Here is a 15,281-nt window from a genome sequence, read left to right as displayed (position 1 = left end):
TTGCCATCATCTCAAACATAAAAAGCCCTAGATTATTTTTAAAAAGGAAAGTGGATTTTATCTTATTCCAGGGAACTGATTTGCATAGGGACATTTAAAATTAATAAATTACTGTGTTCAGCAAGCCTATTTTGTGCCTGAGAAAAGAAGTGAATGTAATTTATTTCACCATGTTCCATTTCTTTTTTTCCCCTTGGTGAAGCAGCTAATATGGGAAGGGTATTTTTTGTGCAGTTTATGTAGAAAAACTAGCTTCAAGTTTGTACTTGGAGTGGCTGCAGGAGGAATTTAGGCTCAGGCTGCAACATAGTGGTGCCAGACATTTTCAGCTGACATTTGGTGTCTCATTTTCCTCTTGCTCTCAGGGAGAGTGGGCTGGTGAGCTCCCTCTTGAGCAGCAGCAAGCACTTCCTTCGGAATTCTCACTCAACGCCCACCCAAACAGTGATTTTCAGGCGAGTTGCTTGCACACATTTTCTTCATTGTGAAGAGGCTCTGTAATTGTAAAAGGCAGGTTTCAGGAGAAGGGAACGTGAGGGGTGAAGGTGCCCCCTGGGCTGGCCCTGAGCAGCTGGCAGCAGTGCAGCAGGGCAGCTTTGCCAAGGACAGTGTGCCTTGGAGCTGGCCAGCAAAGACCCAGGAGGAATCTCTGTTCTCTCATCAGAGCTGGGTCTGAGCTGGGGTTTATCATGGCAGTTCTTCATTAGAGGGGAGTAGAAAGCCTGCCTAAGGACTTCATCCCTAAATCCCCATGGGACCTCACTTCCTGCTGGATCCTACTGAAGTACCAGCAAACCTGCTAAAGCAATTCGGCATTTTCAGAGGAAGCAGCACCATTACCATGCTTCTCCTGGACCTTGGAACCGTTCCTGCAGATGTTACTGGCCTGAGAAAGTTCCCTTTTACATCCAAAGAGCAGCAGTTGCTGAGTCTGTGAAGACTGAAGATGAGTAGCAGAAATATCCTGTGTAGGCTCATCCACAGGGTTCAGATTCCCACCTGTAGTCAATCAGCTGAAGCTCTTTCCCAAAATTCAGGGCATCCCTGCCTTTGCTCCACAGGTGGATACTGTCTGCATGTTTGTTTTGATTTCAAACAAGAATTGCACAAGAAGTCTCTTTCATGCAGAGCAGAAGAGCTTTCTTAAGAAGGTTCCCAGTGCTGTGCTCTGCAGCAGCTCTTTGAGACCTGCCAGGGAGGTACAAGGGGGATATGCTTCCAAAAGAGGTTGAGAATGTTAAAGACATACATTTGACCCAAAAATCCCTTTTTCCCTTCATGTGTCCTCTGATAATGTGATGTGTAAGGAGTCACTACTTCAATATCAGCGAGAGCTTCTCTCTGCAAATTTGACTGACCTCAGCAGTATTAAAAGATTAAATTATTATGTAAGTCAATTCTCCTTAACCACTTTTATCAATGAGATAGGTGTCAAAATAGCTTCTGCTGCACATCATTCACTGTCTCATCCCTTATTTGATGAAATATATGTGTCTATATGTATTTTCAGGTCTTCCCTTGGTCCAGGGATGACTGTACACTAGGTGTTAAAATTGTATGTGAGCCAATATTTTCTCATATGGGCACAGCCTAATAGTTATTATTTCCAAAGCTCCAACATTACCTGCTGTACATCAGCCAAAATGCTAACATCAGAATTTATGAGCATATTTTACTTTGCTTGCTTGAAATCACCTAGAAAGTCTCACTGATTCACACATGAAGAATGACAGATTTATCAGCCCTGCAGAACTAATTGTTAAGTGCCTGACAGTCAGTTCTTGGATACAAGAATCCTATTTTTGCCTGCATTTTTATTTTAATTTCTCTAAAGTGGATTGTAGGACCTTATGTCTGGAAAGAATTTTCTGGGCACTCCAGACAGTACTTCATATAATCCTCATCAAGGGCACTAATGGATTTATTCCTTTGTCAGCTCAGCAGCACTACTGCACATGTTTGGTTGTGGAACAGAAGCTCCACTTGGGAGCTGGGGACCAGTGAGGGCTGCCCAGAGAAGAGTCTGGCTGCCTTGTTTTTCACCACTTGCAGAGTCACATCCTGCCACCAGGCAGGCTGCTCCAGCTTTTGCATTTCAGCTTTCACTGAAATAGTTACCTGAGAATCTGAAGGGTATATTCAACTTACAAAGACTGAAGGAAAACCATATAGCTAAACCAGAAATAAAAATTAAAATGATGCAAAATATATTTGAAATCATTCTTCTGCGCCGTCTTGATGAAAGACAGGAACAGGCACGGATATTAAGGAATTTAGACAAGATAGCTTTAAATAATTTATTTAACATTTCAGAAGACAATCCATCAGGGAAAGCAAGATCACTGAGTGGGTGGTCAGCCACACTGGGTATCTTTTTAGGATCCAGTTTATCCCAGAGAAATGGCTCATCATCTCCCTGCCATCCACAGAGAGGCTGGAGAGCAAGGGTTCAGCTGGGAGACTTCTCCAGTCAGAGAGATGATAAGCTCTTTCAAGCTACACAAAGTAGCATCTGGCCTCCACACACTTCAAAATAACGTGTTTTGACTAGTGTGTCTTATTTGATAGGCTATCATGTCATGGGCTGGCACTAACAAGGGATGTGAACAATATGAAATGTCATGTTAGGCTAAAGATGAAAAAAATGCTGCAGAAATGCAAAAGATGTTGGCTTCATCAGAGTGACTTTTTAGATCACAAAAGTGCTTCAAGAAAAAGATTCTTGAATACAATTGATCTGGAGGGGGACGATGTATTTCTTTTTTTGAAATAAAAAGGACAAGCATTTTGAGAAATGTGGCAGGAATTTCTTTTGTCCAGAGACAGGAGAAAGTGATCCAGTCAGCCCAGTTTTTACCTCTGGTCTTTATAGCTGGCTTCTGCCTCAAATCCTGTCCATCACAAAAAGGTACAAGTCTGTCCTTCTGGCAGAAATAAAACTTGCCCACATTGTTGCCAATAACAATGCAGCAAGTGTAGTGTGTGAAGAGCAGCTACTGAATTTAACATTACTGAAACCTGAGTAACTTTGAATTTGATCTGTGTCATTGCTTTATGCATACAGATCTGCTGTGCTTGGAAAAAAGTGGGTTTGTATTTAGCTTAGCTCTCTGTAGGTGTGAGGTTGGTGTGGTAGAGGGCCTCCTTAGTGTAGTGATACTGTAGTTTTTCTAGTACAAATTGCATCTGATACTGAATTTATAAATAATCCAAAGTTTTTATAAGGGTTGATGTCTTAATTTAGGTTTAATTTTTTAAGATATGTACAGTTCTTGTTTGCTTCATAACCTCAGCATGATTTTTATTTATATCCTCTCTTTTTAGAATCAGTTTATAGTTCCTGTTCATGGTGATAAAAACCCTATGATGCATTCATAAGAGTTAGTATCTCATCAACAGCTGGATTGCTGAAAAGTTCTCAGGTCCTTCCAGAAAGGGAGCAGTCATTTCAACATCAAGGGACTTTTAGAGCATGCCTGGGTGTTTGGTTCTCTACACTGGCTCTACACTGAAAATAATGGATTTTGTAGTGAGAAAAATAACCTGTTTTGAGGCAGGGAAATTGTGTGTGTGTGTGTGTGTGTTCAAAATGTGCAAATGGGAGTGCAAATTTCTCAGTCTGAACGAAATGATGTTTTTATTGTAGTCTGTATTTCAAGTAACCTAGATGTCAGATCAAACTAAAAATGTGGTTTTCCCCCTCTCTGCCTTTACATAAATCCCTGACTCTGTTGGAGGAGTCATCAGTCAAAATGAGATACAGATAATTTGTGTCTAAGTTTTGTGGGCTTTTCTGAGACAGGTGACAAGTGTTCCTGTATGAAGTGTTTACCCTATGAAGTGTTTATCCTACAAATGCTAGCAAAGCTTGGGCCATCTCATTTTAGATTCAGTAAAGCATTTTCCATCACAACATTATGCTTAGAGGTGTAATTACAAGTTCTGCATGATCCTAGATTTACTTTAAAGTGTGCCAGAGACCTTGTTAAAGAAGGAATGGTTTCTGCCCACATGATTGCCAGCCCTACAGCCTACACACAGTGAGGGCATCTGCACATCCACATAGGTCCTGGTCCCACTTTCTAGTCCCAGGTGAGTCTGTCCTGAAAGTTACAATTTCCCCCCATCTTGAAGTGAGCCTTTAAAAAAAACCCAACAATTAAACCAAAGGATTTTATACTGTTTTAATTACACTGCTGCTGAGCGAGGAGGGATTCTTGCACTGAGTAGTGGTGCACAGACATGTAAGAGGTACCTCAATACCTGAAAAGGAACAATCAGACATACACACACATGTGCATGTGCACACAGGGCAGTCTCCTGTTCTTCAGAGGGGAAGCAAACTTCCTCTGGTAATGGAGGATTTGAGGGAAATGGCATTATGTTTTCCACCATAGGAAAAAAATGTGTATTAATAAGGATCCCATACTTCTTGCTGCAGTTTCCTGGACAGAAATAGATTTGAATGTGGGCCATAGCAGAGGTCAAGCACACCCAGAACCCATGCAGTGCAGAGTGCACCCATGCCCCTGCACTGCATGGTCCTCCACCAGCCTTGCACAGGTATCCCAGTGTGATCAGGGAACAGGGAGAGGCACACGGGCTTGTGTTCAGTGTATGTGCATTCAAAAAGATGCAATAATGGTCCAGAGTGCAGAGGTCCTGAAAATCCTAAGGGTGAAAGAGAAGCTAATGCTGTCAGCAGGGACACAGAGGTTGCCTGTCATTCTCATTTGCTGGGAGCTGATCCTTGCCTGTTTTCACATAAGGACAATATAACCAACTTTATTAGTGCAAGTGGTTAGAGACTCTTACAACTCTCCTTGGACAGCAGCAACAGAAAAGAAATTCATTATGAAAATCTGAATCTTGGATCTGCTGCACAAACGTTTCCCAGAGGTGGGATAATACCTAAGCATGCCTGCTGCTGGCATGACTGGCTTGGAGGCAGAACACAAATTGCAATTGTTTTATAACACTTGGGGACTTCCTTTGGAAGATAAAAATGCTTCAACTTATTTCCGTGAAAGCTACATTTCCTCAGACATCCATCATGAGATTTATTCTTCTGTTCTTAATTAATCATGGCTAGAAGACACTATGACAGAAAAAGGAGTGTTAGCATTTGAGATATCATAAGTATTGGTTAAATGGAAGAATTTGCCAAAGCAACCCAGGTTAATTAATACCTCGGTGGCCTACGAAATTCATGTGAGTTCGTGGTGGTAACACTCTTGTGTTTCAGCCTGTGAAGTTGAGCACATACCTGTTTCAAAACTAAATTAAGCCTTCATTTTCCTGGCTGCATGAAGGGATTTCCCTGGATTTGCAGTCTCAGTGACTCTTTAACTGCTGCAGAAGTAGGCTCAGAATGCCAAACTAGTTTGAAGTGCTGGATGCTGTGGGATGTGAAGGAGGCCAGTGGACTTCGGGGCATGGGTGTGCAGCACTGATGATAAACTTCAGCTCTGGAGTCTCAGTCTACTTCAGCCATAAAATTGTCTTTCTGTATATGTTCTGTTGAATTAAAAAATGCAGAATGTATATTACATGCAAATGTCCAGAGTCTCTCTCCCAACCTTGTCTCAGTTTGAGGGGACAGTCTATAAAGTAAAACAGAAATAATCGGGTATTTTGCAGGTCCTATCCTGTCATCAGATTTTGAATAGTCACATTATTTTCTCAGGTGTATAATTTGCTTTAACTTGACAGGAATTATAAAAGACTGAGATAAACCCTTGCAAATGTCACCAGCCTGTTTGCAGGGGCAAAATCAGCCAACCTGTCTGAAGGGGCAAACCCTTGCTTCCCATGAACAACATCTTTCACATCTTGCTCTCTGGTTTTCCTTTCTTTCATCTGTTGAGTTCTTTCCATCACTTCACCTTATCCTACATGGTCAGGTTAACGTTCCCCTTCACCTGTGTTCACAGAGAATGCAAATAAACTGGAAGAAAGTGCAAGAGGGATCTACATCCCTTGTCCAGAGCATTACAACGGCTTCTGCATGCATGGCAAGTGTGAGCACTCCACAAACATGCTGGAACCGTCGTGCAGGTAACCCTTCTCCCGCCAGCAAGGGAAGGCTACACCCATGGAAATACTGACTTACAGAAACACTTAATCTGGATCAGCTATGGAAAATAATGGCAACCATGGCCCTTTGTGCTACAAAATCCATCAGACTTAAATTATTCAACGAAGTCCCAAAAGTGTATTGAGTTATGAACAATGTTAATTGACTGTAAAGCCATCCAGTAACCTTCAGTTATATTTAGATGTGTTTTTAAAAGCCCTTCACAGGGCACTCAGACCTCACTAGGTGCCCTCCTCAGCCTGAGGGAGAGGAGTGCCACCAGGGTATGTCCCTGCTGTGGCAGGAGCAGAGCTCGTGGGGCAGCTGGCTGGGGCACAGGGGGCTGCTTCAGCAGGAGGTGATTTTGGAGGAGGTTTGGGCAGGGAGGAGGAATACAGTGAAAGCACTGTAGTGTCCTGCAGTGAATGCCTCCCTGAACAGGGGCAGATATTGCTTCTGAAGTCCACACAGTGGCCAGGTGGCTGGAAAAGGACATGAACACCATTTTCCTGGGACACTGGGATGGGACCGCAAAGATACACACACCAGATCTCCCCAGGACAGAACCTCAAGCCAGCTTTTCCCAGCTCACACAAACAGCCAGGACACATTTTGCTCTTTGCAGCTTCTGCATTTTAGGTGCTCCATTCAACTGAAAAATGTCATTTCCTCAAGGTGCTGGCAGCTGTGGAAATGCAGGGAAAGAAAAGGAAGCACAAGGCTTAACCCATCAGGGTTAGTGCTCCACTAACACACCTGAGAGGAGCCCAAGCCATCTGTCTCAGTCCCTGACAGTTGCTGCTGCCATTGACCTGGATTTTCACATCTTGCTTGGGCAATTAAGGGGAAACAGGGCAAGAGCTAGAACTGTAAAAGCACTGCTTGGCCCCAAAATCACAGAGCAGAGTGGGGATGTCAGGCTGCAGGAGGGGAACTGGTGAGCAGTGCAGCAGGCAGCATTGGGGTTGATGGCTGCAGCATCAGTAGAGGGGTTTTTTATAGCAACCAGACGAAATGTAAATGATGTATCCACTTTCAGGAACATCTAATCACATTTCATATGGAGCCTGGATGATTGCTTATCACCTCCTTAGGGGTAATCTGCATAAGGAACCAGAGCTCGATGGCTTTTCACCCTCCCCCACCTCCCCAAAGAAAGGGAGAAATCTAAAGTATGTTGTGCAAGGAACTAAATGGATTCTCATCACAATGTGCAAGTGGTTCCACTTGAAGCCAGTTATGTCTTGGTCCCCTGGGTACCTCCTGGCACTCTCACAGTGTTATTCACTCTCACAGACCTTGGTGACACTGAGGACCACAAGTCTTCCCTCTGAGCGGGAGCACCCACTGATACTCTCTCCGTGGGAGTCCATTCTGAAAAAGAAAGAAAAAAAAAAACCAAAAAACCACATAAGCTTATGCTTCAGCGCCTAATTTATTTTTTTTCCAGCATTCTTTGAAAGCAGCAGGTATAATGAGGAAAAAATATTTTTTATTTCAGATGTGACGCCGGCTATACTGGACAACACTGTGAAAAAAAGGACTACAGCGTTTTATATGTGGTTCCAGGTCCAGTACGATTTCAGTATGTCTTAATAGCAGCTGTGATTGGAACCATCCAGATTGCCATCATCTGTGTTGTAGTCCTTTGTATTACAAGGTCAGTATCTCTGGTATTTTACAGTAGAAAGAGAAAAGACTTTTGTTTTTCCTGCAATGTGCGCTGATTATACCGATTTCTGCAGTGACACTGCTGATAACAAATGCTATTTAATTCACTCACAAACAGAAGATATCATCTGGTCCAGCCAGCAAGTGCTCCTTCATTATTATGACTGAATTTTTACTTCCATCTTAATCAAACTTAGGTAGCAACGGTGCCTACAGCAAGTGAAGTTCTCTACTTTGTATTCAGATGCTTGGACAAATATTGTTCATATAAATAGGGGAAATATAAATACAGCAGCTGGATCAACACTTAATAAAACTAATCATATCTCCATCTGGTTTCCTTAAGGGCCCATTCCCTTAGTCCTAATCAGGCAGAGCATACAGACTTTTAAGCCTGTTTGCAACCCCGCTGATTAAATGATTTCATTAGGCTTGAGTGCATGTTCAAAGGCACTGCACATGTTTTAGGGTCTTCCATATATGATGTACCCAGGGTTTTTTTCTTTAGTGAGGAGCAGAGGGTTGTGTGAATGGAAAAAGCCCCAGGGTAGTTCAGAATGAGAGGGGTAAATGCAATCCTTCCCCCCCATGTGCTGCTCTACTCCCCCACTTGACTGTGTTACTGTCTCTGGGAGGGCTTGGGGTAAGTTCTGAATGTCAAACATTTACAAGCTTCTCTTAGAAATCACAAGGTTTAATTAATTCAGTTAGCAGCACTGATAAATTGCTCTTTTAAAAATTATTTTCTTTTTAAAATTAAAAAAAAAGCCAGGTATCATAACTCCATATAAAATAAAATCTCTACTTTATTTCAGTCCCTGTGTTGCACTACCTGGCTGGAAGACAAGTGTAGAGCATTTGTTCCAAGAAAAGAATAAAGAAAAAAATTCATAAATCCTTCTCTGGCCTAAAGGCACAAACCAAAACCTTTTTTAGCCATAGTTCATCACCTGAATGGCAACTACCAAATGAGGCAGTAGATTACAGGAGGTGGTGTTCACAGAGGTAATTCAAACAACCAAAAATACAGCGTGTAGGGAGAGAAAGAAAGTAGTGTAGTAATTGATAATGGAATAAATGTGTATTGTTTTGTCAAGTGAGTCTAGTTTTGTCATCTTGATGCAGTGAGCAAAGTACTTTATACTGAAGAATGAAGACAGGGAGCTCTGAGTGATCCGGTACTGTAATGCAAATTACCTGTCACACTGTTTTCATACAGAGACAGTACCTTTTCCCCCCACACTTTGTAACCAAGTCAATTTATGATCTTTTGACTTTTTTTCTGTAATGCATGTAATTACTGCAGAGCATCCTCCATCCCAGCATAATGATTTGAGATACATTTGCAGAAGTGTGCTCTTAAGTGGCCTAAGAGAAATCCACCTGACAAGAGAGTGTTGTGGCAGCATATGCATGAGCAATTGAGTTTTTGAAGTTGTCTGCTTTGGAGAACCTGACTGTACTGGTTTGAACTCCACACCCTAAATTCTTGAAAGTGCTGAAACCACCTTGCCAGGCTCCTGGGAGAAAGAAGGGAAACTTCTTCATTCAGAGGGCATTGCGGCCAAATTCTTTGCTGCTCATTTCAGTGCAACTTCAGCTAATTAATTAATCAAGCGAGTTTGGTGCACTGCATCCATGTGAGCCTCACAAAACTACCATTGTAATCTTCCAGCTATCATTACTGTTGTTGCTCTTAAAATTTTACCTGTACAGTGGTGCAAATCTCTGGGGGTGTCCTCTGTTGCTAGAAGGCTCTCAGCAAGTCCCGGAGACTTTTAGGGCTGTTGCTGCAGACACTTTAATCTGAATAAAGAGGCTGCTGACAGATGAGGTTTGCCCCTGGCCCCTCCTCTGCCTCCTGGGCACTTGGCCCTCCAAGTTGCCAGCATTACCATTTCTGTAGCCACAGAAGCAACAGAGTCAGAGGATGGACTCAGCTGAAAATGCAACCAACAGCAGTGATCATGACTAGGGTTTAAGTGACTCGGTGCTTGGCTACTCATCACTAGTGCCAAGTTTCTGGGGTGGAGGAGTAGGGAACCAAAGGCCAAGAGGTAAAACAGTGAGGCACAGTCTGCCCAAGGACTTCGCAATAAGTTTCTGGGGTGGAGGAGTAGGGAACAAAGGCCAAGAGGTAAAACAGTGAGGCACAGTCTGCCCAAGGACTTCTAGCTTAAAGATAAGGCAGAAAAAGAAGCAGTGATTAAAGTGAAGGAGGATGACAAATAATATAGGTATGGCCTAGTGTCATAATGATTCTCAGCAGTTTTCTTTGCAGCTTTGCATTTTTAGTGCTTCCCTAATGTTTAGTCACAGCAGCATATTTATATGAAGAAATAACTTGATTAAAAATGAATGCATAACGTGTTTTACCTGCTATGAATCACATTGTGAGTAACTTGAGCTCCCGAGCAAAGCTTCAGTGGAGGGAAGGAGGGAGGGCAGCCTGTGCTCCAGCACTTGGTTTACATCAATGTAACTGCTGTGTTCATAAATGAATGCACCCCCCACACAGTGCACTACAAAGGACTTTTGATTAAAGAGTTAAGAACCAAGGAAAACCTATCACACTCAGTTTTAGAAGATGATTAAGTCTCAAAAGCTGGTTAAACGCCAGTGCTCCCCTTACGAACCCCTGCTGCACTTCAGACACAACTCACCTGTAAATGCAATAGCATTGTGTGTAAGCAGCTTGGGGTCTTCCCAAGCTCCCAGCCATGGGTAATGTACAATTGAAACACGGGCATTTTTGGTTCAAAGATGCTTTTTCATCATTTTAATTGGAGTAATCTCTACATTTGAATTGATTTCTCTCGAGCTTGAAGCGACTATATACATATTATCAGTGTTGGTTTGGGGAAAGTACCTATGAGATGGTCATCTCCTTGTGTCCAGCTGGAGCAGTTGGTGTCCACCATGCACAGCTGCATCCCCTGGGATTGCTGACCATCCTCATCATCCCCCAGCCACCTTTCTCCTCCACGTTTCATACAAAATCAGTCTGGTTGTGCCCACTGTGCGCTGGTTGCCTAACCCTGCTTCACCTGGCCGAGTGCTGGGGCAAAGCAGGGCTGTGAATCCAGATGCTGGGGGCTCAGGGAGGAGCCCTGGGTGTTGGTGGGGCTGTCTCAGCCCGTGGAAGTGTCCCTGGCCATGTCCTGCAGAGCACCACGAGGCCCTGCTGTGCTGGCTGGGCAGGAGGGGCCATGCAGGGACAGCAGCCAGGGCTCTCAGTGTGCCCATGGTGCACAGGGAAGCAGCCCTGTGCCTGCCAACAGCGGCTCCCTGCCTCACTCCCAGAGTCTGATGGCCTTTCCAGGGAACTCGCAGTGAATAATGAGTTTGTGTGAGCTCGCAGACCGGCTGAAGTCTGCCTGAGTTCCGTAATGAAAGCTCTGCCGTGACCCCTGAGAGCGCAGGAGACACAGCCTGGTTTTTCCTGGAGTAATGATAGCAGCCTACTTCACTGCTTCCCAGGAAGGAACGAGGCAAAATATAGCCCACAGCCATACAGCTTCTCATGAGGGGGTGGTCCTGGTGGCTTAAAAGTGAGGCAAGTCAGGACAGTCTGACCCATATTTTGCCAGACACTTACATAATTGTATTCCAGCATTCTTTAAAAATGCTTCCTAAATTCTTTGCTCCTGTTTAGCCTTTCAGTTGACGTCACAAAACTATAACATCACTCCCATTCAACAGGAGGGGAAAAATGACCTTTTTCAATTTATTTCACTTGTTCTGCTCTTAGTTATTTGACACAGAGCTGCAGGCAAGTGCTTTAAGCTCTCACTGCACTGAGGTGAGCTCTCCCCAGTGCAGAACCCACAGGGTTTCACCCGGTGCAGGTGAAAGCCCTCCTGTAACAGAAGAACAAGTCAGCCCCATACAAAGGGAATTTTTTTCCATGTCAGTGTCATCTGGAGTATTGTGGGGCCCCTTCTCACGGCACTCCAAGGAAGTGTTTCAGTCTCTGTTGTGCAGGTGCCCACAGTTTTTACCATAGCCACCTTTGGCTTTCAGCTGATTAGGACATCCTGTGGCCTCCACCTGGGATTAAACTTCTCCATGCTTTCTGCCCGAGGGTGCCTTTCCCTGAGAGGAAGCCAGAAACACACCATTAGCTTTCCATTAGGGAGAAATGTAGCATCCCCACAGCAGGTGCTGCTGCAGGTGAAAGGTGGAAACGTGCCCTTGCTGAGGAACACTGGAGGTCCTGAGACACGAGGGGGTTTGCCCCTGCAGCTGTCCAAAGGAATATCAGATTTGGGGCTTGGGATCATTGCAATGCAGCAGGAGTGTCCAGGGTTCAGGAAACCAAACATCTCCCTTGCCATAATTTTGTTCACAGTATGTGTTTGGGGGTTGTGTTGGCTTTTTTTTTTTTTTTTTTTTTTTTTTTTTTTTTGGTTGAGTTTTCTTTTTTCCCGTGGTTNNGGTGTTTTTTTTTTTTTTTTTTTTTTTTTTTTTTTTTTTTTTTTTTTTGTGGTGGCATTGCCATTAGCCAGCTGGTTTCATTTCACTGAGAAGGAAGCACACTGAGGGCTGGAGGATGCCCCTCTTGCCCTCGCATCCCTGCTGCCCCTGCCACCTCTGGAGCAGATGTGTTGCTAAGAGCTGTGTATTCTCACAACTCTCTTTTCCAGGAAATGTCCCAGGAGCAACAGAATCCACAGACAGAAGCAAAACACAGGGCACTACAGTTCAGACAACACAACAAGAGCATCGACAAGGTTAATTTAAAGAGCGCATGTTTCCACAATGGCAAAACTAACTGCAGAGAGCTTGGACTACAAAATACAGTATTATAGACAAAAGATTAAGACAAGATCTACACATGTTGCCTTGCATTTGTGGTAATCTACACCAATGAGAACATGTACTACAGCTATATTTGATTATGTATGGATATATTTGAAATAGTATACATTGTCTTGATGTTTTTCTGTAATGTAAATAAACTATTTATATCACACAATATAGTTTTTTCTTTTTCATGTATTTGTTATATATAATAAATACTCAGTGATGAGAAAAAAATTGCCTTTCTTAAATTTGCTGTATCTCATAGCTGTGTATAGTCTTGGGATATTGTGTATGGACACTAACAAGTCTCTTTTTTTTTCTTTTTCCAGTTCTAGTGGCAATTTTGAGTCTACTGAACTCAGTAGTAGGGTTTTGAGTTGGTCCAAGATCAGCGACAATTATGGATGTGGGAAAGGTGAAGAATAATTTAACCTACATTGAGGAGGGATAAAATATTTCAGATCCGGAGTCAACTACATTTCATCAGCCGCCTTCTCCCATGCCATCTATCTTTACTCTCCCATAGCTTAGGAAGTCTTTGCCTTCTAAATTAAATCCTAACCGAAGGGGAAATGGAAATTCTCAGTAACCGCAATGAGAGTGTCGGGGGTAACGTTTCCATTTGGGATGGAATTAGGTGTCTGTCAAGGTGAACCCTACGAGAACACTTGGCAGCATCTCCAACTCTGGTCACTGGAGTGAGTGAAAATTGCTTCTCACTCTTGATTGAAAATTATTAGGTTAAAAAAGTTAATAACATAATAACAGCTGAAATGCCAGTCCCATTTGCACCTCGTGAACATGCTGATATAATTTATTTTTTCAAAGAGAAGGTGAAAAACACTCAGAAAATACCTTATGAATAACTTTATGGGTGACCCTACTCCATTAAATGTAATGAACCCAAATGTTGGCTATACCTCAGGAAAATAAGGGCATGTGTTTTGTCACATCCACATGATGGACAAGATGCAGAGTTAGTTCTGTGATAGCTGAAACTCTCCAAAGCACATCCTTTCCAGAAGGTAATTCTGCTCTAGTTTGTGCTGTGAATTTTGAGGACAGCAGAGTGTGACTGCAGGGCAGAGTGGGGTAACATCACTGCTGCTGGATAACATCCTCTGCACTGAGTGCCCGGGCTCCAGCCCTTGTAACAGCAGTCACTGTGCTGCTCCTCTCCAAAGAGACCTTGCCCAGGCAGAGCGTGCCCAAGACAAGAGTTAGGAGGATTTCTCATTGTCATCACCATGTCAGAGTCAGACCTGGGGTTACCTGGGATGATGTCTCATGAGTGTGTTTCCATTTCCTGCTTCAGCATCCATCTGGTCACTCACAGCAGTCACCACCAACCCCACCAGTGACAGCCCACCCGGCCTGGCCCTCAGACACGGGTGCAGAGATTCTTCTACTCTAACACGACTTTTGGTCTCCCCTTCCCTACCCCAGCCTGCTTTAAAGTGAATCCATTGCATGATGTTCACACGGTCTCAGTTTTTGTCTTGTTCTGGGTTTCTTGGCTTTTTAAAGGTAATAAAAGGTGATTGGCAAGAGATGCTTCCAGACACCTGGTCTGTGCTGATTGATGGGAGTGGGAGTGGTGCTTGCACAGGCAGAGGGGCAGATGATGGCACAGGGCAGCTCTCTGGCACTGAGATGCTGGTCCTGAAGGGACCTGCTCCCTGGAACTGTAGGCTGGGTCAAGGCAGAAGGAGAGGGGGCCATCTAGCCAGCCCCTGCTCCTCAGCCCTCACCCCAGCTCTCCAACAAATGTTTGAAAAGAGGCAAACGTAGCCCTACCCTTAGACACCCTCCCTTTGTGCTTCCTGAGCGAAAAGTTGGAGTCTAACAAGCATCAAAACCATATAGTTTGAGCTGATTCCAAATGTGAGTCCCTCCACAGGGACTATCAGGTCCGGATTGTTTATGTTGGTTGCTTGCATTAGATACAAAAATCAAACATTAGCACATACACATTGCCACGGAGCTATAGCAATAAACCTAATTAAAAAGGCAAAGTTTGGCCTGGACAAAAATAGCACAGCATCGCTTAGGAGTGAAAACAGGAGTCCGACACACTGTCTCCAAACTTCCAACATTATGAGCCTGCCTTTCACGGAGCAGTGGCACATTTAATCCCCAAACAGCATTTGCCAGGTGTCACTAGCTGCATCCCCAGCTGCAGGGCCTGTCACAAAGCCTCACACCTCCCCAGCATGGCCAGTGTAAATGCCTGCTGCAGACAGGAGGGCAGAGAGGGGAAAGGGATTTTCTTGTTAATACACAGGGCAGGTCCCACCTCTTTTGGTCTCTCAGACTTAACCTTCAACATGCTGGCAAGGGCACACAGTCTGACAGTAACAGTGTCTTGGGGTGTACCTACAGCAATGGAGATTTTTACCAAAGACATTTGCAGAAACTGCAAAACACAGCAAAATTTGGAGATGTGGACTTTTCCTTTTCTGAGGGGTCTGGAAAATGTGTGTTTGTTAGATCCCCATGCTGGCCAAAACTCAAGACATGGCAATGTCTGTGCAGTGTAACAGAAGATGCAGGGAGGTGGGCTGGGCACATGGGCAAAGCCATGGCTGTGAGAATTGTGCCATGCACTGGGGCAGAGCCCAGCTCCTCTACTTGGAGTCACACAGAGTGGTGAAAATGTGTTGCTGTTTGTCCTCTTCCCAGCGCACGCTTCAGCAACCCTGAGCATAGAGCAAGGTTTCTCGTGATG

General features: G+C 43.9%; 1 protein-coding gene across 2 annotated transcripts in view; it reads left to right on the top strand.

The window, feature by feature from the left end:
- The window catches only part of TMEFF2 (transmembrane protein with EGF like and two follistatin like domains 2), a 124,887-nt gene extending 110,774 nt beyond the window's left edge, over positions 1–14,113 (top strand). For both annotated transcript variants that reach the window (XM_039728540.1, XM_039728539.1), the window contains 4 exons: positions 5,934–6,057; positions 7,578–7,736; positions 12,394–12,480; positions 12,883–14,113. In XM_039728540.1, the coding sequence (XP_039584474.1) occupies positions 5,934–6,057; positions 7,578–7,736; positions 12,394–12,480; positions 12,883–12,979 (467 nt within the window). In that variant the 3' untranslated portion in view covers positions 12,980–14,113. The remainder of the gene's footprint in view (positions 1–5,933; positions 6,058–7,577; positions 7,737–12,393; positions 12,481–12,882) is intronic.
- Positions 14,114–15,281: the final 1,168 nt, after the last annotated feature.

The sequence above is a fragment of the Passer montanus genome, unplaced genomic scaffold (genome assembly GCF_014805655.1).
Source record: "Passer montanus isolate IOZ18808 unplaced genomic scaffold, ASM1480565v1 scaffold66, whole genome shotgun sequence".
Taxonomy (NCBI): domain Eukaryota; kingdom Metazoa; phylum Chordata; class Aves; order Passeriformes; family Passeridae; genus Passer; species Passer montanus.
This window is presented reverse-complemented; position numbering and strand designations above follow the sequence as displayed.